At 39.2% G+C, this 27,765-nt stretch overlaps 1 protein-coding gene across 3 annotated transcripts in view; it reads right to left on the reverse strand.

Annotated features, from left to right (window-relative positions):
* Window positions 1–1,013: 1,013 nt before the first annotated feature.
* FAF2 (Fas associated factor family member 2) overlaps window positions 1,014–27,765 on the reverse strand; it is a 65,188-nt gene continuing 38,436 nt past the window's right edge. For 2 of the 3 annotated variants that reach the window (XM_082723186.1, XM_082723187.1), the window contains exons 3-11: window positions 18,680–18,814; window positions 16,537–16,613; window positions 13,864–14,002; window positions 12,204–12,289; window positions 12,011–12,102; window positions 10,264–10,441; window positions 9,060–9,231; window positions 8,229–8,372; window positions 1,014–4,258 (exon numbers count right to left, since the gene is read on the reverse strand). In XM_082723186.1, coding sequence (XP_082579312.1) covers window positions 4,076–4,258; window positions 8,229–8,372; window positions 9,060–9,231; window positions 10,264–10,441; window positions 12,011–12,102; window positions 12,204–12,289; window positions 13,864–14,002; window positions 16,537–16,613; window positions 18,680–18,814 — 1,206 coding nt within the window. In that variant the 3' untranslated portion in view covers window positions 1,014–4,075. Of the gene's footprint in view, window positions 4,259–8,228; window positions 8,373–9,059; window positions 9,232–10,263; window positions 10,442–12,010; window positions 12,103–12,203; window positions 12,290–13,863; window positions 14,003–16,536; window positions 16,614–18,679; window positions 18,815–18,926; window positions 19,127–27,765 lie in introns of all 3 variants that reach the window. The other variant, XM_082723188.1, reaches the window with a different exon arrangement.

Below are 27,765 nucleotides of genomic sequence, written 5' to 3' on the forward strand. Positions count from 1 at the left end.
GGTGAACCAATGTTTCTTGCAGACTTACAAGACTGAGCAGAAGACATTCTAGTTTACACTTAAGATCTACATTTTAAAAAAATGAACAAGCAGTGCCTGGGTGGCTCAGGCGTTAGGCATCTGTGTTCAGCTCAGGTCATGGACCCAGAGTCCTGTGACTGAGCCTTGCATCAGGCTCCCTGCTCAGCAGGAAACCTGCTTCTTCTCCCTCTCCCTCTCCCCTGGCTTGTGTTCCCTTTCTTGCTGTCAAATACATAAAATCTTAAAAAAAAATAAAATAAAATACACACACACTCACACACAAAACCAACAAAAAGGAAGCCCACATCTTCAGATAAGCAACAGGGTAGACTATGAAGATGACAAGAATTCATAGCTCACAGGAGTGAGTTCTTTGAGCAAGGTCAGAGAGTGGGGAAGAGAAAGGAAAAGAACCAAGGCTTGCATTTCCTCTCAGAAATTAAAAAACAAGCAAAAATACCTTAGGAGGGGAGTTCCAACAGTCCAGACTTTGTTAGATCAAAGATGACTCTTCTTTAGGCACTCATTCATTCACAAGGAAATGGGAGTGTTCTAGCAGGAGACATGGCATCCCTTTTGAAACTGACAGTTAAAACTGCAAGAAAATATTCCTTCAGAACACACTTCCATGGAGAAAAGGAAAAATGACACCTGTGTTGGGCACTTCATATACATTTGACTAACCTACAAACCCTTCTTGACACAGATGGTGTTAACTTCATTTATTGCTAGAGGAAACTAAAGAATTTGTCTGAGGTCAGAAAAGCCCACTCAAACCTGAATCTGTCTGCTTCTTCTGCTATACCACACTGTGTTGCCTCCTTTCACTGGAATACAGTATTTTAACTCCATAGTCTTCTTTGATTCTCTCTTGCTTTTCGGCAATGCAGTACCCTGTTCCAACCCCCATGGTTTCCCAAACTTTCCTTCACACATAGGAAAATACCTACCACATCTCTCCTGGACAGAAAGACCCACAACTTGTTTGGAGATTTTTGTTATAAAACATTTAATGTTAACCTACAATACAATGTAAACTTTTATGAAAAAAATTTAAAGTACACTAGATTTCTTCAGTAAATTATCACATAACTATTCAGGTGCAGTACAAGTTAGGGCACTGCATCCTTTGTGGATGGATTTCCTGTTGCTGCATTCCTCACAAGTCCTAAAAAAACCAGTTGTAAAGTGGAGCTCCTTGTTCAAGCACCAGATAATACTCCCCTGATTTTGCATTCTGGGGGTTATCACTTCTTCCCACAGTCATTTTCTGAAACTCTTTCCTTGGCCTTGGCACCATTAGCAATTTTCATAATGACTGCTCAGTTGAAGATTCTAGGTTCCTTTTTTTTTTTTTTAAGAGATAAATATTATCCTCTGCTCATTTTTTATCCAAACTCATAGTGGAGGAAAGCAAGGACAAAGAAGTATTTGCTGCAGGAAATTCTGTAGAAGTGGAAGAAAAGACCAGAAAGGCCCCACTGAGGCTGCAGAAATTCAACTGACTCCAACAGGTGTCTTGGTCATTTCCCATGGTTTTTCAGCTGAATCTACAACTTGTTTTGGGACTGCAGAACACAAATTGAAACAAGTGTTTTTGTTAGGTTGATGACTTGCTGTTTGATAAACAGCTGAAATAGCCCAGAGGTGATCTGGAAATGAGCAAATCCTTGCAGGTACTTCTCAGTTATTTTCTCCCTTACAGGTCCCATTGAGTTCCCAGAGGTCCTTGGGAGTAACATACAGATTGTACTGGCTTTAAATGACAAAACGTGCATCCTTCACGGAGGAGGGAGATGGCACCTAGGCAGCAGCCCTAGGGTCAGCAAGGAGACAGGAATGGGGTCTGAGCAAAGCAGGCCCATTTCAACATGGACTAGGAAGGAACATGTGCTCCAGATAAAACCTCCTGAAACCTGAAGTAATGGGCAGGCCATTCCAAGAACTGTACCGACATAGACTTTTTCTTAATATTCTGGCATTTGACCTTCACTGAACAAGTTTTAAAAGGGCAAAAGACATAAAGTGCACATTGTAGAATAAGATGCAGACTGAATTAAGGAAAAAGTTTTACAACTTCCCAAAGAGGTGTGGGCAAGACACTTGGTACCCCAACCTAACGAAGGCCCTTAACATCCTCCCCTCTTGTGTACTGCCAGGGAAACAGCTCCAAGATCGACAGGTAAGGAGGCTCTGAGTTAAGCGGAAAAATTCCTCTTTGCATGGTTGTTAGCAGGAAGCAGAATTCATATAAGGTTGGATGGAGAATATGCTTTATCTTGGTACTCACTCCAGATTCCTTTAAGGCCAACACAACAGTCAGACAGTGATTTCCCACTCACCTGGGCTTGAGGAAGCAGGAAACAATGGAATAATAGGCAATCAGGAGCAGAATTAAATTTTCCTAGAAACAGTGTTCTAGAAACCTGTGCTAAAGCTACTGGGAATTTCCTAGGCTTCCCAGGTGCTTTGTGTGAGGCTCCTTACTCTGTTCCTTGATGTTTACCCAACCCCTGAGGGCTGCAGAGAGAAGACACATCACTGCTACCTAAAAGAGTGGCCCTTAGATTTTAGGAAGCAAGAGAGAAAGCCTTTGGAGGCTGGAAATCTATCATGTTTTATCTTGATGTGAACCCCTGGCCTCACAGCATGCTAAGAACTACAGTTACTTCAGTAGGTAGCAGTGTTACATGCCTGCACCAGTCTAGCTGTAGAACACTTTGGAGTATTTGCCAGCTCATGCTGGCTTCTGTTAATACACGGCCTGACCCATGCACCCATTACCATAAACTCAACCAGAGAATAGATATTCAGAGGTTAAAAAACCCTATTACTTCAACACAGCAATAGAGAGGATTAAAAACTGCATCTAGCAGATGGCTACATCAGAAACTAAATGTGCCTTCCAACAGTTTACACAGGCTGAGAGTTGGCTTGGCTCCCTTCAAGGTCTCTAGTTCTATCCTTAAACCACCACCACCACCACCATACTCCCACTGAGATAGGCAGGGAACTCTCATGGGGTTCCTTCTGGCTCTGCCATAGGTCCTGCTAGTCCTTTGGGAAAGCACCAAACTTGGCAATTCAGGAAAGCTCAAGGCTGGGCAGGAAGAGCATGCACATGTCAGAAGAGGAATGAAGAGCCGCTATCCTTTGGTTCAGATCCCATAACCACTTGGTACAGATTCCAAGGGAAAGTTGCAGTCATGTGTATACTCAGTATACGCAGAATTCACGCCATGTATATGGGTCTATCTGTATAGACTTTTTGGGGCAATGAACCCAGATTTCCTCCTAATATTCCCCAGTGGGGCACAGAGATGGCAAGAAAGGACAGCAAGAGTTGGACCAAAAAGAATCACCTCTCTGGGAATGTGAGAGGGAAAATGGCAGAAATAAGCATAAACCAGCCCAGGCCACCTTTATTACACTCTTGTGGGCTAAGGAGCCCAGGGCATGAACTCATGGGCTTAAGAATTGGCTCTCATCAAATAATGTTGAGGAAAAAAAACGCCTATGTCAGCCTCATTCCTTTGGTCATTACAAAGCAACAGAAAACATTTAGAAGTTATTCATAAATTGTGGGAAGTTCAAGAACATCTCTGTTCTGTGCCTTCTCTTCCCTCTCTTCTCTGGTGGTGGGAGAAGCAAGTCCTCAGGAGACGCTGCAGTAGCTGGTTGATGGATGTCTTTTTCACTTTTATTTTCCATAAAAGCAAGAATGAATGAGAACTAGTGGGAATGTCCACCCTTCCCCAGTAGGGACAATGACTGGGTTGGAGGTGAAGAGTCTCCTTTTGTTGGAAGGTGCGTGGTGCAGAGGCAGTAGGAAAGGGTGGCCTTGCCAGCGGGAACGTTCAATGCTGACCTCGCACGCACACACAGGTGGTGACTCTTTTAGGCAGCATGGTTTCTGATCCTTCCTCAGGATGCAGCAGTCTTTTAAAAAAAATATCGTATTATAATAATATGAATTTCTCTCTTGTTTTTTTTTGTTTTTGTTTTTCCATTTCTTTTAGGGATTAGGGTAGTAGGGGGGGAGGAAGAGAAAATGTCATTCATCTGTTAGGTCCTGAACAAAGAGAACTTCTGTGTGGCTGAGTCCGGCCTCCTGCAGTGTTGGGGGGTTGGGCCACTCCTCTGAAGGGATGCAGGGCAGCACCCGCCGGGGAAAGTTGGCTTCAATCTGAAACTTTTCCGGGCTTTCTTTCAAGGAAAATAAGAAGTCATGGATTACCTGCAGATCATACAGAAAAAGGACAGTTAGAGCAAGTCACAGACAGACAACACAACTATGAAATCAAATATCCCCTTGCCAGCTCTCTCCAGGATGACTCGGAATATGAAGTCATCGCATGACACTGGAATTCTATTATGAGGTCCTTTGATTTCACAGAGCAAATACATAGGGCAGCTCTTAATTTTAAGAGATTACATTCCCCAATGCTAGTCCTACTTCTGAAGGAATTCATCTGTTTTCTTGACAACTTGATATAGAGCTAAAAATTTACTTAGAAATAATCAGAGTTATAGAACAGTGGGAAGTACAGAACTTAAAATGTTTTTTCTTTGAACCAACTGAGAATGAGCTGCCAGCCTGATGGCCCATCACCCCTAAAATACTTGTGTATGTCTTATAAACAGGACAATCTCCTACATAACCATGATATAGCCCTCAAAACACAGGAAATTTAACTGGCACATTAATGCTGTAACAATACATATTAAATTATTATCAAAGTTTTCAGGTTTTGCTAGTTTCCATTCTTAGCAAAAGCATCTAGTTAGAATTATGTGTTTGATTTCACATCTATATCTGAACTTCCTTATATATATATGTACACAGAAAAACCATGAGTTCATTTCCCCCTCCTTACCCAGTTCTGGCTTTAACATCCTACACCCCACACCACACCAGAGGCCACTCGGCCTCTGACTCTGTGCACTAGGCAGTCCTCACATCTAAACACTCTCCTTAATTTGGTCAAGATCTGACATTCTTCATGCAGACCTCTCTTCTATGAGAATGCCCTTCTCACCCTGCTCTGGCTCTGACAGAATAAAGGTAAATTCTTAATGAGAAGTAAGATGACATCAAGAAAACTCCCATTACTAACACTTAAAATGTGAGGTACTATGAATAGGCCACCTTTACTGTTCCCTGTCTCTTGACACCACACATTAAGTACTGGCATACTGGATCTATTCTATGGCCCTCTTCAGCCGGCATGCTACTTCTACCAAAGAGTCTGAAGGATATGTTGTGAAGGGCAGTGCTAATCTCTTTCAGGTCAATCCCGAAGATCAGGAACGTAACACTCAAGTTACCCTATTTGGAGGGAATCTATTTTCTTTTTCTTCTACCTCTCATAAGTTTAGTCCCCTTTGTGTAAGCACTCCTTTTTCATTTGTCTTAAATTTACCTCTTTAGAGCTTTTAAGAGGCTACATATGACTCCAGAATTTAAGAAGTAAATCCACGCTCCTCTTCCCTAAATCCATTCATGATTTTATAAATTCATATACTTTAATTTATCAACCTCAATCATTTACAGTTCCTGTCTCTCTGTGCAATTTCCATTAATATTATTTTCCTTATGCTGAGATGCATCAATTAGGCTTGCAACAAATACTACTGGTATGAACCTAACACAGACCTTAAACAATATTGTTTCCTTTTTAATCTTGTTGAAAATATTCAACCCTGGTATAAAACTGGCATCTTCTGTTTACCACTGACAATGCGCATCACCTTCAGAGGTCACTTTTGGTTCCTAACAGATAGAAAAATGATTTGGAGTCTCTCTAACATGCATTCATTTAACAGAAAGTCAGCTGCCACTTTTCTGCCCACTCATGAAACCTGGAGATTTTTTTCTACAGTTTATTCTTTTTTATCTTAGCATTTTACTACTATCAAGAGCTGAGCTTTGTGCAAATTGAGTATTCCACTGCACATTCACTTTTTGGGATTATTTACAAAGAGGAGATCTCACAGGAAGATGATACAAAGTCTGCAAGAACATGAAAAACTATGAATTTTTACTCAGTTATATGTATAAACTCCATGGATGTTAAAGGCCCAAAGCATCACTACACTTTACATTTCTTTCCCCTCTCTGAGCTTTGTCCCCACTTATGATCAAGTATTTCAGTCAGAGGTTTGTTTTTTTAAAAACTGAGAACCTATTTAAGAGTTAAAGGACTGGGGAGGTCTGGGTGGCTCAGTTAATTAAGCAGCTGCCTTTAGCTTAGGTCACAATCTCGGGATCCTGGGATGGAGCCCCACATTGGGCTCCCTGCTCAGCGGGGAATCTGCTTGTCTCTCTCCCTCTACCCCCCCCCCAACTTACACACTCTCTCTCAAATGAATAAATAAAATCTTAAAAACAAACAAAAAAAGTCTTTAAGGATTAAATAGCTAACAGATGGGCTGGTTCCCCTTAGGCCAGAAGCCTATTCTGTTCCACAATTCTAATAGATTTTTCTTCTGAAACTCTCAAGAGAGTCTATTTTTGTTAGGTTTTTCACATTCACAGTTAGAGTTTAGGGAGTAGAAGCTCCATAAAGCTCAGGTATACTATGATGTGAAACTGTTAGTGAACATGGTTGCAAGCTAAAATCCAATGCAAACCTCCGTAGTTAGGAAACACCAGGGGGAAGGGAATGAACATTTAGTAACTACCTACTACATGGTATATACTATTGAGGCTCATTCATGTTATCCCAATTTAAGAATCCAAAGTTAGGAATGTGAACATTTCACTCTAAAAGAAATAAATGCATAAATGGGAAATAAATAAAATGAGAAAGCTACTCACTTTTCTCTCCCCAGGATGCCTCACAACTTTTTACTTTGTATTAACTCTGAGTCTTACATTCCCTACTGACCGTAAGTTGCATGAATGCCAGATCCATGTCTCACTTATCTGTATAACCCCTAGAGTGCCTAGCACAGTGCCTGAGGTATCTTCAGTTTACATTTATCAAAGGGCAGATTATATCTCCATTTAATTGATGAGGTATCTGAGGCCCTGTAAAAGACTCTACAACTTGTCCAATGTTCTTTACTTAAACAGGAGAAGTAATAAATGTGCCACCTGGCCTCACCTGACTGCAGTGCATACTCATTTCTATTATGCAGTTTACTCTAACTGTTTTCAGTTATCAGGGAAATGGCATAATCACTATAGTTGGTAATTTAAAAAGACAACGCACTATCAATATAAACAGAAATTTCCTTTTGGTTATAAATACCAAAAGCAACAGTTAGCATGTGAGTGCTTACTATGAGCCAAGTGCAATGTTGAATACTTTATGTCTGAACTTAATCCCGACAACAATCCTATCAGGGAGTACCTATTATGATATCCATTTTACAGATGAAGAAACTTGAGTCAAAAAGTACACTGATCAAGAAAATGAATCCATTAATCTTAGAATGAAAATCTGATCCCCAGTTTTTAAAAAATTTATTTATTTAAGAGAGAGACAGAGAGAATGTGCACAAGTGGGGGAGAGGCAGAGGGAGAGGAAGAAGCAGATTCCCCGCTGAGCAAGAGGCCTAACAGAGTCCCGATCCCAGCACTCAGGGATCATGACCTGAGCCAAAGGCAGAGGCTTAACCAACTGAGCCACCCAGGAGCCTCATCATTCTGGGGGAATCTAAGAGACTCTGCTTTTAACTATTTCCCTATGGAATGACAAATACTATTTAGTTCTAGATACCAAATACAAAAGGTAGCCCCACAAAGTGGGAATTCTTATGGGCTAAATGGATAGAAACAAAGAGTGACAACTGCATGCAAACTGTACATGCATTTATATTCGGATGTGTAATTCTGATGCTTTTAGGTCAGTGGAGACAGAGTGTGCTATGGAGACAGAGCAAGGGGTTCTGCTGGGATTCTGAAGCCAATGTGAGCTGAGCAGCATGGAAGAGCCTCCCACCTTAAATACCCAAGTCTTCTGTGGAGCTTCCTGGTGAGGAACACTTCAGAACTCAAACACGATGAAAGAAAACCTTAGCAGCTCCTTTGAGTTGGCAGCTGAAGGAACCTCACGGTTCATTGCACTCCTCTCTCTGCCCACCCCTTCCTGTTCATCAGCGCAACAGATACACCAACAACACTTTCAAGAGTCCTTAAAAGCTTCCAAATCTATAGCCCAGACCCTACATACACTTCACACAACTTAGGGGGTCCTTACTGTTAGAGACTGTGAAAAGTGGAATCGTCTCTCTACTCGAGAATCATTAGGTAATTTGAAAATGATCTTGACACTTTCAGGGTCATCAGGGGAAGGCTCCGGGGGCAGGCACTCCAACTTCCTTTCCTTTTCCTCTTGTAAATTCTGTACAGACACAAAACAAAGTTGAGACTATGGTTCCAAAAGGGAAACAGGACTACTATCATCACGTAGGTTTACTGTGCAGCCAGAAGGAAAATGAATGACAGCTATCATAAGAAAAACTTCTTGGCAAGAATCAGAAACACCCTAATTCAAAGTGCTACTGCATTACATGTATTATTTATTGACGATGTTATGGTATTTACCTGTCAGGAAAAAAAGGGAAGGGCTAAAAGACACCGGCTATAATCAAGTAGCAATACGTGATGAAAGATCATGAATGAAATGCAAAATTAGCTAACACTGATTAGTGCTAAGAAATAAAAAATATTGCTATGAATTCTCAACTGCCTGTTACCCATTTACACTTGCTTTTCATGGAACAGAGTTGTTTTGTCTGACTTTTGCTCAGTGATGTATTTGTTCTTAATAAAAAATTGAAAAAAAAATTTTAAATTACTTTTTGTAGTAAACATAAAAATGGCAAGGAGGGGGCAGCTGGCTGCCTCAGTCAGTAGGGCATACAACTCTTGATCATGAGTTCAAGTCCCACACTGGGCACAGAACTTACTTTAAAAAAAAAAATGGCAAGGAATTAAAACATCCACAAATCCCATCATTTTCAAGTTTTTTCCTTTCACACTTAAGATCAGTTTGGGAATCACAAGGAGGAAAAGATGGGCTCATTACCCGCCGACGTCTCTCCTCTGCTAACTTTTGCTGCTGCACCTCCTCTTCCTTCCGCCGCTTCCGTTCCCGCTCCTCCCGTTTCTTCCTTTCTTTCTCCTGGTCAGCCCTGAGAGAGGCCAGGTAGGCCTCATCCTGCTGTTGTCTCAACACTTGGGTCTGGTTTCGTTCTTCCCTGTGGCCAGACCAAAAAGGAGAGAAAGAAAAAAACAATCTCTTTTTTACTCATACTGAAACTTCTGGGGAGGTAAAAAGGTTGACAATCTTGACAGATGAGTATTTCATTCTACCATGAAGGATTCCAAAGCAAAGCATGGCAGAATTTGAATGAGCTTTCTTCTCAGTTTAATCTGGCAGAAAAATAAATGGCAAGCCTCTCCTTTACCTTTTAACTTTACAAACAGAACTATCCTTTTCTCAATTCTAACAAAAGTAACAATATTACTGCCAAAAAGTGATCATCAAGATCACGTTTTACATTTAAATACCCTTTGGGTTACTGCATTTTTGTACATATTGCTTTCATAAAACTAAAAACCACATACATGCCTTTTAGAAGATTTGGAAAATGGAAAAATATCTTGTTCAGAATCCTACTAACCAAAGAGAAAATACTGTAACATTCTGGTGTACTTCCAATTTTCTCTCCAAAAAAAAAAAAAAAAAAAAAAAAAAAGTGTGCATGTATACGTAGGAGTGAATAAAAGATATTGTGTATCTATAAAATAAAGTACACCAGAATATCAAAAGTTGTAGTTAAAAGATATTGTGTATCTATAAAATAAAGTACACCAGAATATCAAAAGTTGTAGTAGGACTGTGGGTGATTTTTAATTTTCTTTTTTGTGCTTTTCTGTGTTTTCAACATTTTCTACAATTAATGTACACTACTTAATGTAATGGGGGAAGAGTTCTAACAATTCCACATTTTTTACATTTAAGCTCCTTAGATCATGGTTCAAGTATTCTAAATGACATGACATATACATTCTTGAGCACAAAGCCTTGTCTTTATTTTGATTCACATCTCCAAGAACAGATGACCTGAAGAGAGAATTCAGTCAATGTACATAAATATTTTAACACTAAATGCATAAGGTTTTCAAAATTGCCCAAGACACAGAGTAAGTCAGGATCTGTGAAGCCCTGGGTTAGCCACTCAAATCTGTAGCTGGTCTCTCTGTTCCAGAAAGGAACTCTCCTGTACCTTTCAAGGCGTTCTGACACCAGGTAAGTCTGGTTTGCATCCATGATAAATGTAAGCTGGTTAATGAGGTCATCGGGTTGAATGAGGCCTTCTAGCCGTCCCACCACAGTCATTCTCCGATCCTTCAGCATAATCATGGCCAGGAATGGGTAGGTGTTCTCTCGTAAAGCCTGTGAGACTGACAGAAAGAAGAGCCAATAGGTGAAGTGCAGCCCTAGGGATGAATCAGATCAGCTCTTCGACTTTTCACAATGAGCAAGAGAGAAAGGTTTTAATCCCACTTGGGAAAGAAAGGAGGTCTCACTTATTCTCTAAGTACCTTTTTTTTCGTCCTAGTTTCTTAATCTTTGCTGTTGTTTTATTTTTGTGTCTCTATTCCCAGGTAATTTGATTAGAATGGAACAGGCTTTTCTGGTAGAAGGTGGCTATGGAAGACTGCAGGAGTCAAGGACAATGTCTTCTTTTTTTTTTTTAAAGATTTTATTTATTTATTTGACAGAGAGAAATCACAAGTAGATGGAGAGGCAGTCAGAGAGAGAGAGAGAGGGAAGCAGGCTCCCTGCCGAGCAGAGAGCCCGATGCAGGACTCGATCCCAGGACCCCGAGATCATGACCTGAGCCGAAGGCAGCAGCTTAACCCACTGAGCCACCCAGGCGCCCCTAGGACAATGTCTTTTTGATAAGAAAGGATCTATAAAAAAAATCTGACTAAGCATGATTTTTTCCCTATGTCGGGTGTCAAGCCTAAAGGAAATAAGGCTGCAAATCTCAGCCTTGTATCACTGGTGATGAGCTCCACCACTGTCTTCTGCCTTTTCTTCCTCTTATTCAGTCCCTTCCTTATCCCCCTTTTTAAGTCTCCCCCACATCACCCTCAAACAAAAGAGGTAGTTTTTCTGTTTTAAAGGAGTTTTAGAAAGTTGGTTTTCTGAATAACCAAGGTTTTACCATAACGGAGTTTTACTTGTTTTCCTTATGGTTTGAAAGAAGAGATTTTATATGCTTCTATAAAAAATATCCTTAGTCTCACTCTATCCACTACCCTCCAATCCCAAAGCCATATCTGAATGGCAGAATGCACACTGTACAAACTTATCAGATGCTTAAAAACCAATTAGGAGTAAAGATTCAGATGTTAAGATGTAGGCAAAACATCTCAGATTCTTAGGATCTAGCATAGTGCCTAGTATGCTAGTATATACTCAAGTTGCTGAACAGAAGTAGCTGCAAAGTAACTATATTTTTCTTCACTGGTTACCTTTGTATGTTATACTGAGTTCTAACAATACTTATCTCCAGTGAAGAGTTATTGTCAGCAAAGATTTGAACTTTCTGAATCCCTCTCAGCATTCAAGGTACTCAAACAATGATCTGTTAAAATTGCTGATGACAAGAGTAAACTCCTCTGTAAAAAGCCATTTAGATTAAAAGTAAGTTGCTGGACAGGACTGGGTGTTTTAAAACTCAAACAGGTCCTAGCAGTGGTTACCTATAAAGAACGGACTGAGTCTAAAAGACCTGACTGTATGATCTTGGGCCAGTCTCTAAAATTCTGAGCCTGTTTCCTAAACCATAAAGTGGAGATGATACAACCCCCATCTCAGGACTACTGAGAGGATTAAATAAGATAATGTATAGTCCCTAGCACTGTGTCTCACACGGAAAAATCATGCACTAAATGGCACATTTTCCACTTATTTCAAGGATATTTCACCAATCTCAATGAGGAAAAAGAACTACAACTCACCCCTGTAGCCCTCAGGTTTATTTGTGGAACACGCCCAGAACAGCATCCTAGTGTTAATCAGGGAAATAACTTCCGGTGAACAGAGTGTGTTGCTGTGGAGAGGGATGAAAAGGACATGAACAGAACTTGATTACTACAGAATATCAGCAGATCAAAAAAATTAAATAACTAAACAAATGATGAATCTACTTACCGACAGAACTCATCAGAGTCCTGGTGATCATCTCCATGAAGATAAACCAAAAGGAAGCGAAGCTCCCGCTTGGCATCATTAAGTGCCTGTGGAAAACAGAAGATCACTAATTATTACGATGACTGTGCCTTGAGCTTTTAATTAGGCTAAAGGAACAAAAGGAGAAATGAGGAAAAAAGGTGAACAAGAAATCAGATTCTGGGCTCCTACCTTCATATCCCTGGCATTTTTCTCCCTATAAAAAGTCCACACTAACAAGCTTTAATGAAAAGGTTTTAGTGTTGTTAGGATTTAAACTGTATTAGGCACATGAGAGTAGACAGACTGACAAAGAAAGGTCCCCAACAAATCACAGAAAAGTCAGCTGTTCCCAAGTCTAAAGGAAGATAAAAACAGGAGAATCTGACTGGGTGAAAGGGAGATGAGAATTTTGCCTCTTTACAGCTACACCATCTTTGTCCATAAAAAAATACTGCAAACATGAGCCTGACCCCAGGGATGAAAGACTGGGGGACCCAAATGCATTCCAAAGAGCAAAGGGTTTAAAAGATCTTTCAAGACAAAGCCAGTGTCCAAGATTCCTATGTATACTTTTGCATTTCCAAAATCCTTAGCACATTACAATTCAATTAAGATTTCCTGAATGACCAATGGCAGTCTACCCTCAGGATCATAGCAAGGAGGGTGCATGAAAGGTAACCATCTCATTCACATCTGCATCTCCAGCATTGAGCACACCATCCAGCATACAGTGGGAGCTTAATGCTTATTGAGTAAGGTGGCAGCAGAGCCACTGAGACCAACTATGAGAAAAAGCTGATATCGGAGAATCAAAGCAGGAAGCAAGAGTAAGCATTTTTCTTTTTTACCCGATAGATTCAGGAATACAAAAACCTGAAACAAAACCATCCTTTGGACTATGTTCACAGTGTTATTTCTATATTTTTCTCTGGCAAACTAGAGATATGCCTAACACCCACAAAATTCTTAATCTTCACCCCGAGAGTTAACAGTTCAAAGGCCTGTGTGGCTTGGGTTGAATAAGATGTGCTGCCTTGAGTCTATGGTCTATGCCCTTATTCAATTCTGTGAGGGATCAAAGATAACTTGGGCTTTGCCTTCGAGGGGATTACTGTCTGATACAGGAGATAAAACATGAACATAATCAACCATAATATAAGGAAGAATGTGAAACTGCTGTAAGTTTCCCCAAAAAAAAGCTATGAAAGCACAGAAGGAAAGACTACTATTTTAGATTGCAAGCTAGGCCAAGTAGGGCACATCAATCAGAAAGGGTATAGGGAAGGGAGTGATATGACCTAGTTGAAGGATGGGCAAGGTTCCATTTAGCAAAAATGTGAGGAAGGCATTCCAGGTAGAGGGAAAAGCAAAAGCAAAGGCACAGAGGTGAAAAAAGTAGAGTATGTTCAGGAAATGGTTTAGCTGGAACCTAGGGTATGGAGAAACAAGTTATATAGGAAAAACCTCAAAAGGAGGTTGGGATTAGATTAAGTAGGGCTGGCTTTCTTTTTCTGTAAGCAGTGAAGAGGTATTTAAGGTTCCTGAGTAAAAGAATGATATGATCAGTGCTGGGCTACGCTTTCCTTTGTGGATAGAACCATATCAATAAATTGGCATCTATATGGTTTGTGGCACTGACCTGGCTGTACGTTCCCTGGTAGAAGACAGGGTGTGCCCTCCCATATTTCTCTTCAAAAGAGTGCATAAATGAAACAATGTCCCCAACGGGGTCAGTGACCCGGCTGCGAGGGTCAGGCCGTATAAAACGAAGAGCAAACCTGGGGAGGAAGGAATAAATATCACATGAATCGGCTTATTGTAGTGCATATGGAGTGGGCCAGTTCGTAAAGATTCCTACAACAGAGCCAGAGGCATGGCAGCAAAAGGAGGTGAATGGTCTATGAATGGACCATCAAATCTGAGAGTAGAGTCTGGCTCAAAAGCTGCAAAGTAGCAAGTGTTTTTCCATTGCCCCTTCAAGACAAATGTAAACTACTAGGATTATAATGGCCTAAACAAATCCCGAGTGTTTTTTTGCAGAAAAATTCAGGACTAGAAAAATTGTAAAAGGAAGACACAGTCCAAAAAGATCATAGGTCAGACTGTGCCCCCAGACTCCCTAGAATGGCACTGTCTAATAAGGCAGCCACTAGACACATGGGGCTAAGTTTAAATTAACTTTTAAAATAAAATACAAAATGAAATTCAGTTCCTCAGTTGCTCTCACCACATTAAGTACTCAATAGTCACATGAGGTTAGTGGCTTCCACACTGGACAGCGAAGATACAGAATGTTTCCATTATCACAGAAAATTCTATTGCATAGAATTGCTCTAGAATAGAGTTCTGTCTCTTTTTTGGTTGTCCTACTTGCCTCTCCCTCTCCTTTCTATTGTCCTGGGATTTTGAATTTCCAGAGCATACTCCCAAGTTATTCAAATTATGGACAGGCTTCAACCCGAACTTGTGGACATGATTTACTTGTTTTTCAAGGAGGCAAGTAAAATTCTGCTAAATGGCTGGCGATTAATCGCATCCATGAAGGAAGTTTTAAAACTGACCTAGAGTACACTGGTAGATTTGGAGACCTGGCAGCTTTGTCAAGTTAAGGATGATACCACACATCTGTTTCTTAAAAGCCTATCTTCTATTTGTATAGCACAACTTATTTACCCTTTGGGTTTCCACAGAAGGCAATGGACAGAGTTTTAACAAGTCAATGAGCTACATAACATTAAATAAGTTGTCTGGATGATATAGTTGCATTAAAATTAGTCAGACATGCCATGCATACTCTTTTTCCAAGGAAAGCACACAATACTCACGTACTTGAGGCATTTTCAGCACAGAAAAGTTGACTAAACTATGACACTTTCCTTTCCAAATACTGAGCCAATTCCTTAGCCTCTCAAATTCCCCACGTGTATACAATTTCACTTAGAAATTCTCCTAAGTAATCAAATCAAATTCACTGACACAACATTGCAGAGGAAATTAAAAACAAATGTAAGAAGTTGTATATGTGGGGAGTGGTTAGAAATCATTTAGAAAATTGATTTTGGTAACTTTCTTGGAAATTAAGGATTTAAAACTATTTTATTATTCTCTTAAGTTTTCAAATTTTGATGAACAAATGGATAAAGGCTGTAACTTTCTAATTACAATACATTCCCATGGCTTACATAATTCAGGACAATCAGCTTTTTTTTTTTTTTTTTTTTAAAGATCTCAATTCAGTCTTTGTTATGATTTTAACAGTTTATATGTGCCCATTTTAAAATTAAACAGGATGGAAAAAGTACCAATTGATTAACTGGTAACCAATAAGAACTTTGCTAAAGCTAAGAAGTCATGAAACAGGCAACTCCTAAAACAACCAAGTAGTCAAGGTAAAAGGTATTACCTGATCCTTGCACTTTTACACCGCTGGGTCCTCACCTTCAAAGCCTCTGTTCTCTAGAGCAAGGCAAAGTTTTTCCATATATGGGGGGGAATATAGGTTGCCATGTATACAAGGCCCAGACCACATATTCTAGCTCCATCTGTTGGCCTGGATGCCCATACAACATGTTAGTTCCCCATAAAGCCTAAGTATGGGTTCATTTACTACTCAGCTCTAGACCAGATGCCCCAAGACCAATATGCCAGAAACTTGGTCCCCTTTGACTTTTCTAGCCCAGGCCCCTCTTTGTCTTCCAGTGCTGAGCTCTCTGAATGGTACATGAAGGAGGCAAGAAGAAAAGTGAAAGTATGAATCAAGAGGGTAGACATAAGGAAGGATGACAGTGTCAGCAACCTATGGGTTGCCAGTACAAAGGAGAATGTACAGCAGTGTCTGAGAGGTAAAACTGTTGTGGGAGAGAGAAATATAGGTAATCTCAGAGCAAGACAGTTTGTTGGGATTAGAAGTAGTCAGATGAAGTTAGATGGTTTAGGGTAAAAGTTATAAGGAGTGTATGAGATAATGGTGGTTAGAAAGAAAAGGGTGTGAAGATTAACTAGGGAATGTAGAGGTGACAAACAACGTGGGCAGAAGGAGGATAATGATAAATGTAGGTAGACTGACCTTCAGAACAACAGGCAAGATTACTTTACAGGGTCAATTTAAAACAGTTCCATTTCACAACATTTGTTATGTTTGATCAATTTAAAATCTTGTCATACTACGTTAAAAGATTGTTCAGGAAGACTCTTCAATGTGATGACAAACTGGCAAGTCAAAACCGACAGCAAAAACCTTATTATTTTGGTCTATGTTTCAGCTCCAAAGTCTGCCCTATTACTACTGACGCATAAATACAAAGGTACATACCTAAATATATCAAGTATTGTGTAATAGGTAAACCGGAATGGAAGCATTATCAAGTAATAACCCCATCCAAGCAGCCCCTGAAATTCCAAAAACAAAGTTAGACACCATTCTCTCAATCCCTAATACCCTGCAAAAATGACTAGTTCAGATTTTCACTCTCCTTTTGTTCTGAATTTCATATGATTCCTCCCTCTACAATATGGTTCCCTCTTCCCTGGCCACCCTTTTCTTTCCTATCCTTCCTAAAGACCTACTGCCTTTCATCTCATTTCATCTGATACTATCATATTTTCCCTTATCACATAATTATTGTATTAAATCTGCTTGAGCACTTTCTGCAGTTATTTATACTAGTAGTCAAATTTAATTACAAGTATGCCTCCCAATACTGTAAATATTCATTCTTTCCTTTTCAGATTTACATATTTCCTTTTCAGATTTCACATTACACATTAAAATATGGTATACAGAAGTAACAAGAAAGATAACCACCTTGGGACATTTGATTATAAATTTGTATATAAATGACAGATAATTATATTAACCACAATTATAAATCCCAAATGGCTGCCAATATTAATAATATTAATAAATATTAAAATAAAAGAAAATAAATAATAATAAAATAATAATAATTACTATTATTTTAGCAATGCTAATTACTACTGCTGTTATTATTAACTAGAATATATAAGGGGCTCCATAGTTTACAAAGCATTTCTTCTATGTCACAACGTGTTACTGTGATACCTTCCCTGTGTCTATGGCCAGGGGGCTCTGAAGCCCCATGGCTGACGATAGGGTCCCAAACACTGAATCAAGCCCAAAACAAACTGAGGAAATATTAGGCATATACAGAATTTCTGGAGTCATATAATTGCTCTAGGAATCTGTTTTCTTCTACTTAAGAATACCCTACAACAACTAGTTAGAAACACTGTTTTTAAAACGTTGTCAAGTACTCCATAAACAAAAGTATGATAATGGAGTAAATTCTAACTTCTGGAAGGTTAAAGAGAGTGCTTTCTTGGAATTTTAAGCCTGGATGGTTCAGTTGGTAAGCATGTGTGTCTGGCTCAGGTCACCATCCTGGGATCCTGGGATCAAGACCCACACTGGGCTCCTTGCTGAGCAGAAAGCTTGCTTCTCCTTCTCCTTCAGCCTGTGGCAACCCCTCCTTGTCTTCTCTATGTGTCAAATAAATAAAAAACTTAAAAAAAAAAAAAAAAAAGTCCTCTGGAGTTCATTTATTAGTATACATTATCTGACTTTCCTAATTAGACTAAAAAAGCAATTTGAAGGGGGAGAACTGGCTCTTTATTCATATCTGGATCACAAACAGCAAAATACCAGATACAATAGAGCACCCTTAAATGCCTGCTGAATTTAAAGGAACCACCATCACCTCCCTGCTACTAGCTATTCAAGACAAATTTCAAACATATGACCAAAGACTCCACAAAGATTCCAAGTACTTCCCCAGAAGTAGCTTAAAATTAAGTAAAATGAAGTAACCAAGAACTAAGTAAACATTCTAACTTAAAAATGAAAGTGAAAGACCTAGGGGTGCCTGGCTCAAGTGGCGGAACATGTACTCTTGATCTCATGATTGTGAGTCTCAGCCCCACACTGGGGAGATTATGTAAAAAAATAAAATCTTGGGGTGCCTGGGTGGCTCAGTGGGTTAAAGCCTCTGCCTTCAGCTCAGGTCATGATCCCAGATCCTGGGATCGAGCCCTGCATCGGGCTCTCTGCTCAGCAGGGAGCCTGCTTCTGCCTCTTTCTCTGCCTGCCTCTCTGCTTACTTGTGATCTCTCTGTGTCAAATAAATAAAATCTTAAAAAAAAAAAAAATCTTGGGGAAAAAAGTGGAAGATCTATTTAATATGTAGCAAACATTTTTAGAAATGTAAATAAAACTGTGTACTCAAAACAAGGTACACAAAACTCCTAAAAAAAAAACTAGCAAAAGGGGGAAAAAAAAGGATAGTTATCAATTCATTGAGGAATCAATCAACCAGAGAGCCAGGTCTAGCTAAGGCTCCCATTCTGATTATTTCCTTATTCCTGTCATACAGAGATCAATACAACCTAGTGAATGGACTTATAAAATAAGGGGGAAATTCCAGCTACAAATAACTTACCCTTGGTTGTGGTCTTGAGACAACATAGCTGTAGATCCTGTGGTCAGCTGTATTAACTTGCAGGGGTCGGGATGGAGGTGGGTTGAAAACACTTGGTACACCTTCTTGCTCATTCAATCGGTCCTGTACAGCAGCCTGAGAAGGAAAAAAGAGCATTAAGAGTTTCAGTGATACTCAATTCAACCCAAAAGAAAAGATGAGGCAACCACTGCTTGGTGTTTCAAAAAGGATTACTTGAGGAGTATACCTTTATAGACATTTAACGCACTATGCTGGGAGTCAGTGTGTGGTGATAGCTCCAGAATTCAGAGAAGTCCAAGAAGCTTATCTGGAAGCTCCATTAATGCGGCAAACACAATTGCTTTTATCCAAACGGTATGTGTTATTAAGGGTGGCTGGGATCCAAGGTGCTTCACTGTAGGAAGGAAAGCCATCCACAGAGAATACCTACAGACATGCAATGGAGCAGTCATGATGAGCAGTGTTTGATGGAGGGCTTGGCTTTGGAACAGAGAAACTTAGGTCTGAATCTTAGCTCTATCACTCAGAAGTCGATTGGCTTATGAGCCTCAGTTTCCTCACATGTAAAACAAAAGAATACTATTTTCAGGGTTAATTTGAAAATTTAATAGGATGTCTATATAAGATCCTAATATAATTTTTTAAAGATTTTATTTTTTAAGATTTTATTTATTTGAGAGAAAGAGAGAGTAAGACAGCCAAGCAGGGGGAGTGGCAGGCAGAGGGAGAGGGAGAAGCAGACTCACCGCTGAGCAAGCAGTCTGACGCAGGGCTCGATCCCAGAACCCTGGGACCATGACCTGAGCCGAAGGTAGATGCTTAACCAACTGAGCCACCCAGGTGCCTCAAGATCCTAATATAATTCTTGATAGAATATTCAATAAAAAAACCTTATTCTCTTTTTTTAATAAAGATTATTTATTTATTAGAGAGACAGCAAGTGCGTGTGAGTGGGGGGAGGGGCAGAGGGAGAGAATCTTAAGCAGACTCCCCACCGAGTGTGGAGCCCCATACAGGACTCAATCTCATGACTCCAAGATCATGATCTGAGCCAGAACCAAGAGTTGGACGTTTAACCAACTGAGCCAGTTTTTGGGTGTCCCTCAAAACTTTACTCTCTTCTTAACTTTGCCCCAGAAAACGAGTATTTGTCACTGTCATAAAAAATCTGGCCCTACCCAAAGAGAGATCTGGGTTTTTGGTTTTGGATTCTGGGAGATAATCTCTGATAGGAGTGTCTTTGTTACCAGATCTCAGGGCAAAAATGGCCATCCCAGAAAGACCAACCATATGTTTTAGGGTGGGGACTTTGTGTAATGAGTATCAGTTGATCTGGAGACTGAGCTCAATAGTAGGCAACCAATCAATTCAATCATGACCATGTAATGAAGCCCCAGTGAAAACTCTGGACACAGAAGCTGAGATAAGCTTCCCTGGTTGGCAATACTTCATGCATAATGTCATAAATCTTTGATTCCATTAAAGAGGAATATGGAAGCTTTGTGTTTAGAAGTCAAGATTCTGCCCTATATGTCTTTTCCTTTAGCTGATTTTAGTCTGTATTCTTTCCATGTAATAAACTGTCACCCAAGTATAACAGCTTTTAGAGAATTCTTCTCGTGAATTATCAAACCTGAGGGTGGTTTTGGGAAATTCCCAAACCTGCAGTTACTGTCAGAAGTGAAGGTGGTGGGGCGCCTGGGTGGCTCAGTGGGTTAAAACCTCTGCCTTCGGCTCGGGTCGTGGTCCCAGGGTCCTGGGATCGAACCCCGCATCCGGCTCTCTGCTCAGCAGGGAGCCTGCTTCCCTTCCTCTCTCTGCCTGCCTCTCTGCCTACTTGTGATCTCTGTCTGTCAAATAAATAAATAAAATCTTAAAAAAAAAAAAAAAAAGAAGAAGAAGAAGAAGAAGTGAAGGTGGTCTTTTACGAACTTGTGTGTGCTAACCATGATAGTTGGCTTTAAACTTTGTGAGGTGGCTAACATCCTCAGGTAGTTCTCTAAGTTTTCATATTTTTGAGTATTATGGCATAACGATGTGGAAAGAGCATTCTTTAACAAATGATGCTGGGACAACTTACTGACATGCAAAAGAATGAACTTGAACTCCTAAATCACATTATATGCAAAAATTTACTCAAAATACATCAAAGACCTAAAGAGCTGAAATTATACAACTTGTAAAAGAAAAATTAAAATCTTCATGACCTTGTATTAGGCAACTGTTCCTTAGATATGACACTAAAAGCACAAACAACAAAAAGAAAAAAATTAGATAAAATGGACTTTTCACCAAAACTGAAAACTTCTGTGCATCAAAGGGAAACTACCAACAGAATCAAAAGACAGCCCACAGAATCAAAGAAAAGATTTACATATATCTTTAAGAGTGTGGTATCAAGGGGCGCCTGGGTGGCTCAGTGGTTTGGGCTGTTGCCTTCAGCTTGGGTCATGATCTCAGGGTCCTGGGATCGAGCCCCGCATCGGGCTCCCTGCTCCGCAGGAAGCCTGCTTCCCTCTCTCTCTCTCTCTGCCTGCCTCTCTGCCTACTTGTGATCTCTGTCAAATAAATAAATAAAATCTTAAAAAAAAAAAAAAGAGTGTGGTATCAAGAAAACATTAAAAACTTGTGTTTTTAGAACTCATCATCAAAAACATAATAACCCAATTTAAAAGTGGACAAAAGACTTAAATAGACATTTCTCCACTGATATATAAATAACCAACAAGCACAAAAAATGTTCTATATAATTAGCCATCAGAAAAACGCAAATCAACAGCACAAGAAAATATTTCACATCCACAAAAAGACTATAATATAAAAGATTAACAAATGTTAGTAAGGATGTGGAGAAATCGGAACCTTCATACACTACTGCTGGGAATGTAAAATAGTGTAGCCTCTTTGGAAACAGTCTGGCAGTTCTTCAAAAGGTTAAACAGAGTTGTCACAAGACTCAGCAACTCCACTCCTAGATATACATCCAAGAGAAATGAAATAATCTCCACAAAAATTTGTATACTACTGTTCATTGCAACATTACTGATAATGGAAAAAGTGGAAACACCCAAGCATTTATCAACTGTGGTATATTCATACAAGGGAATGTGATTTGACAATAAAAAGGAATGAAGTATTGATACATATTATGACATACATAAATCTTGAAAACAACATGCTAAGTGAAGTAAGCCGGACATAAATGGACAAATACTGTCTGATGCCACTTATAAGAGGTATTTAGAATAGCCAAATTCTATAGAGACAAAAAATGCAATTATGGTTACCAGAGGCAGGGGAAGAAGATAATGGAAAATAATTGTTCAAATTTAATAGGTACAGAGTTTCAGTGTGGGACTATGAAAAAGTTCTGAAGATGGACAGTATTACCATTACCACAACAATGTAATTGTACTTAATGCAACAAAATTGTAAACTTAAAAATGGTTAAAATGGTAAGCTTTTATGTTTATTTTACCACAACACAAAAAAAGGAATGCAGTGCTGATACATGAGAACATGGATGAACCTTGAAAATATCAAGTGAAAGCAGCCAGTCACAAAAGACCATATACAATTCCACTCACATGGAAGTCCAGAAAAGGAAAATCTATAAACAGAAAGTAGGTTAGTAGTTGCTTAGGAACAGGGAGGGATACAAGTAGGTGGGTAATAGCTAAAGGGTATGGGGTTTTTGGTGTGGGGGGGGGTCAGGGTCTCAATATTCTAAAACATTTTTGGGAAAATGTTTTAAAACTGATGGTGGTAATGGCTGCACAACTTTGTGAATATACTAAAATCTGCTGAATTTCACATTTTAAGTGGGTGAACCGTTTGGTATGTGAATTACATATCAATAATAAAGCTGTCATTTAAAACCCACAACTGAAAGCAATTACTGTCAATGATAAATTAGAGCTTCTAGGCAAAAATTAGAATTTTAGAAAACTTGTATTTGCCATTGTAAACTTGGTGATTTCCTAATGCCTTTTAAAAGCTTTTCTGATGAGTATGGTGGTGCTATTAACACATGAAATTATAGGGGCGCCTGGGTGGCTCAGTGGGTTAAAGCCTCTGCCTTGAGCTAGGTCATGATCTCAGGGTCCTGGGATCGAGGCCCGCATCGGGCTCTCTGCTCAGCAGGGAGCCTGCTTCCCTCTCTCTCTCTGCCTGCCTCTCTGCCTACTTGTGATCTCTGTCTGTCAAATAAATAAATAAAATCTTAAAAAAATAATAAATATAAATAAATAAAAATAAAAAGGACATTTATGGGGCACCTGGGTGGCTCAGTCAGCTGAGCATCCAACTGTTGATTTCAATTGGGTTCATGATCTCAGGGTTGTGGGATCAAGCTCCAAGAGAGGTCGACGCTCAGTGTGGAGTCTTCTTGTCCCTCCCCCTCTGCTCCTTACCCTAGCTCACATATGCACTCTCGCTCTAAAATAAATAAATAAACCTTAAAAAAAAAATCATTTATAAGAACTAAACAACAACAACAAGTGCAAGAAAGATCAATAGATTTCAATGTAAAAGAGTGGAAAGTTCCTTCATATGGTTTCAAATTCCATATCACAGCTAACTTTAAGAAACTGCCATGTATCAGGGCGCCTGGGTGGCTCAGTGGGTTAAGAAACTGCCATGTATCAGAGAACAACCACGGTTATATGGAAAGGTTATTGAAGTATTTTTCTCATTTTCAACTATAATTGGGTGAAACTAGATTTTCTTCACATACTTCAACTAAAGTGATGTATCAAAACAGATTAAAGGTAACGCAGATGAAAATCCAGATTTTTTTCTCTATTAAGCTAGACATTTAAGAGATTTGCAAAAATTTATGTTAACATGTAATGGATTTATTTTTAAGATGAGCTAAAAATTTTTTTGGTTTTAATTTGTAATACAGTAATAAATATCAATTGATAAAAGCCAGTATAAACAAGCTCTATGGAGGTTCTCAAATTCTTAAGTGTAAACAGTGGCATGAAAAAGTTCAAGAACCTCTGGATTATTTGGGGGAAATATATACATAAATTTTTAGATAGGCATAAAAATATCTGGAAACATTTAAAAATGTTAATATTATTTTATTAGGGGTTTAGGATTAAAAGATTGTAATAGAAATGTGATCTGAATGGGATTTATTTCATATTTCATTTTAGGCATTAAACTTTTTAAAGCCAGGATTATTTTAATGTATTTCATGTGTTATTTTTATGAGTGACTAAAATAGATTAAGGTGAAAAAAACTGTAAAGATGGCATAATCCCACTAGTGTAGCAAGAAAATTATACTTCAATCTACAGTCATATAAATAAATATAAAAAGTCCAAAAGGATATACACTAAAACTTAATACCAGTAGTGGAATTAAGGGAGAGGATTTTCTTCTTTATGCTTTTCGGAATTCTTTATCTGTGTGGGTATGCACATGTACACAAGTATTTTGCAACAAGCTTTTAATATTATAATAAGTCATTTCCTATTAAAGGATGGTCAACATTATGCCAGGTAATTAAAAAATCAATAAAGAAAAGCAGGCACAACAATATTAATATATCAAGGTAGAATTTAAAGCAAAAAGTATCATCTGATAATAACAGATATTACAAGAAAGCTCTAGCAGGCACTTGTTTTTCTGTGTCAAATATTCAAACTGTAAAATTAGAAAGTGTCTCCCTAAGAATAAAGCATAGTATTTTTTTTTAAGATTTTATTTATTTATTGGACACAGAGAGAGAGATCCCAAGTAGGAGAGAGGCAGGCAGAGAGAGAGGAGGAAGCAGGCTCCCCACTGAGCAGAGAGCCGGATGCGGGCCTCGACCCCGGACCCTGAGACCATGCAGAGGCTTAACCCACTGAGCCACCCAGGAGCCCTAAAACATAAAATTTCTTAATATAGTTTATCTGCACCATGGCCTGCCTTTCCACAGCATGTACTAAAGATTAGAATTTCTTTGACATATTTGTTATTAACACTGGAAAAATATATACATATATTATCAGTACACTAAGCCGAGTTACATATATATGAAGGTCTGGAAGAACATACACTAAAACATCAAACATGGTTATCTTAAATGTGATTACCAAGAACTTTTACTTTATTTATTTATTTTTAAGATTTTATTAATTTGAGAGAGAGAAAGCACCAGAGGGGAGGAACAGAGGGAGAGGGAAAAGCAGACTCCCTGATGAGCAGGGAGCCTGGCATGGGGCTCAATCCCAGGACCCTGAGATCATAACCTGAACTGAAAGCAGATGCTTAACCAACTGAGCCATCCAGGGCCCCTAAGCAAATAGTCTTAAATTGCAACAGTTAAATTAGATGTCATTGGACACTGCCTAGTTTTTTTTTAAAAAAAATCTTTTTTAGAGAGCGTGAACACATGACTGGGAGCAGGCAGAGGTAGAATCTCAAGCAGGCTCCAGGCCCAGGGTGGGGCTCAATCCCACACCCCAAGATAATGACCTGAGTCAAAATCACAGCCTGATGCTCTACCAACTGAGCCACTCAGGCACTCCAAGAACTTTCACTTTAAACTTTATCAACTCTGTATCTTAAATTTGGGGTAGACATGTACTGTTTTTGTAATTAGAAAAAAAGACATCACCAGTGAGAAACAAATCCAATGTGGAGCTCAATCCCAGAACCCCAAGATCATGACCTGAGCCAAAACTAAGAGCTGGATGCTAAACGGACGTACCACTCAGATGCCTCAGGAAACAGCAGATTTTAATTATACAGTTAAATAAGCTTGATTGAATACAGACACCAAATCTTTATCCAACAAAAAACACATTCCTTGATAACCACCTAGTTGTCAACAGCGATTACTTCTTAAAAAAGAAGGAAAAGAAAGGAGGTGCGGGTGTTGGAGAGGAATGACATGCAAGCAACTTAACATGGGGTGTGATTTTACCCATATGTGTTTATTTTACTAGTTTTTCATTTATATTTTTATATACACATTATTTTTCTTTTCAAATTTTTATTTTAATTCCAGTTAGTTACTATACAGTGCAATATTAGTTTCAGGAATAGAATTCAGTGATTCAGCACTTACATGTAACACCCAATGCTCATCACAAATGCCCTCCCTTAATGCCCTTCACCCATCTAGATCATCCCCCACCCACCCACCTCCCTCCAGCAACCCTCAGTTTGTTCTCAGCCATTAAGAGTCTCGTATGGATTGTTTCCCTCTCTCTAATTTTGCCCCTTCCACATGTTCATCCGTTTTTTTCCTTAAATTCCACATGTGAGTGAAATCATATGATATCTATCATTCTCTGACTTACTTTGCTTAACGTAAAATATTCTAGTCTCATCCACATCATTGCTAATGGCAAGATTTCATTCCTTTTGTTGGCGGAGCAATATTCCACTGTGTGTGTGTGTGTGTGTGTGTGTGTGTGTATACACACACACACACACACACACACATACATCTTCTTTATCCATTCATCAGCTGATGGCCATTTGGGCTACTGTTGATAATTCTGCCATATATATACAATGCTGCTATAAACACTGGGGTGCATGTACTCCATGGAATCTGTATTTTTTTTAAAAGATTATTTATTTATTTATTTGACAGGCAGAGATTACAAGTAGGCAAAGAGGCAGGCAGAGAGAGAGGAGGAAGCAGGCTCCCCACCGAGCAGAGAGCCCGACGTGGGGCTCGATCCCAGGACCCTGGGATCATGACCCGAGCCTAAGGCAGAGGCTTCAACCCAATGAGCCACCCAGGTGCCCTGGAATCTGTATTTTTGTATCCTTCAGGTAAATACCTAATAGTGTAACTGCTAAATTGCAGGGTAGTTCTACTTTTAACTTTATGAGGACTCTCCATGATTTTCCACAGTGGCTGCACCACTTTGCATTCCCATCGAACAGTGCAACAGGGTTCCTCTTTCTCTGTATGCCCACCAACACCTGTTCTTTCTTGTTGTTCATTTTAGCCATTCTGACAGGTGTGATGTGGTATCTCATCGTGGTTTTGACTTGATAAATGATGTTGAGCATCTTTTCATGTGTCTGTTAGCCATCTGGATGTCTTCTGTCCATTTCTTAAGTGGATTATTTGGTTTCTGAGTGCTAAGTTTGACAAATTCTTTATAGATTTTGGGTACTGACCCTTTATCAGATACATTGTTTACAAATATCTTCTCCTATTCCTTTTAGTTTTGTTGATAGTTTTATCCATATTTGTTTAAAAAAAAGTTTAAAACAAGGATTGCAAAATGCCTGGGTATCAGGAGCTGGATGGTAGGTACATGGCTTTTCACCTTATCTCTACATTTTTCTCTAAATTTAAAGTATTAAGTTAAAAATATATCTTGGTGCACCTGGGTGGCTCAGTTGGTTAAATGTCTGCCTTTGGCTCAGGTCAAGAACTCAGGGTCCTGGGATGGAGTCCCATGTTGGGCTCCCTGGTCAGCAGGGAGTCTGCTTCTCCCTTTCCCTCTGACCTTCCCCTTTCCCCTCTCCCTCTGCTCTTCCTCTGTCTCTAACTTTCTCTTTCCCAAATAAAAAAAATCTTTAAAAAAATTTTTTAAAAACTTAAAAATAAACCTCATAATGTTAATGGAACATTATTAAGCCACAAGGACCTCAATACATGTCTATATGAAATAAAATGAAAGATTAATATGAAAAGGATAAACAAAAAACAAAAAAACAAGCTACTAAAAATTCCAAATATGTTCCTAAATAACTTCTGGGTCAAAGAAAAAAATCTAAACTTTAAAAGGCTATTTTCAGGGACGCCTGGGTGGCTCAGTGGGTTAAGCCTCTGCCTTCGGCTCGGGTCATGATCTCAGGGTCCTGGGATCGAGTTCCGCATCGGGCTCTCTGCTCAGCGGGGAGCCTGCTTCCCCCTCTCTCTCTGTCTGCTTCTCTGCCTACTTGTGATCTCTCTCTCTCTGTCAAATAAATAAATAAAATCTAAAAAATAAATAAATAAATAAATAAATGGCTATTTTCAGAAGAAAATTCATAGCCTTAAATGCAAGAAAGAACATAAATAAACCAAGCTATAAAAATCAAATCAAGATGCTAAG

Source organism: Mustela nivalis, assembly GCF_964662115.1.
Source record: "Mustela nivalis genome assembly, chromosome: 3".
NCBI lineage: Eukaryota > Metazoa > Chordata > Mammalia > Carnivora > Mustelidae > Mustela > Mustela nivalis.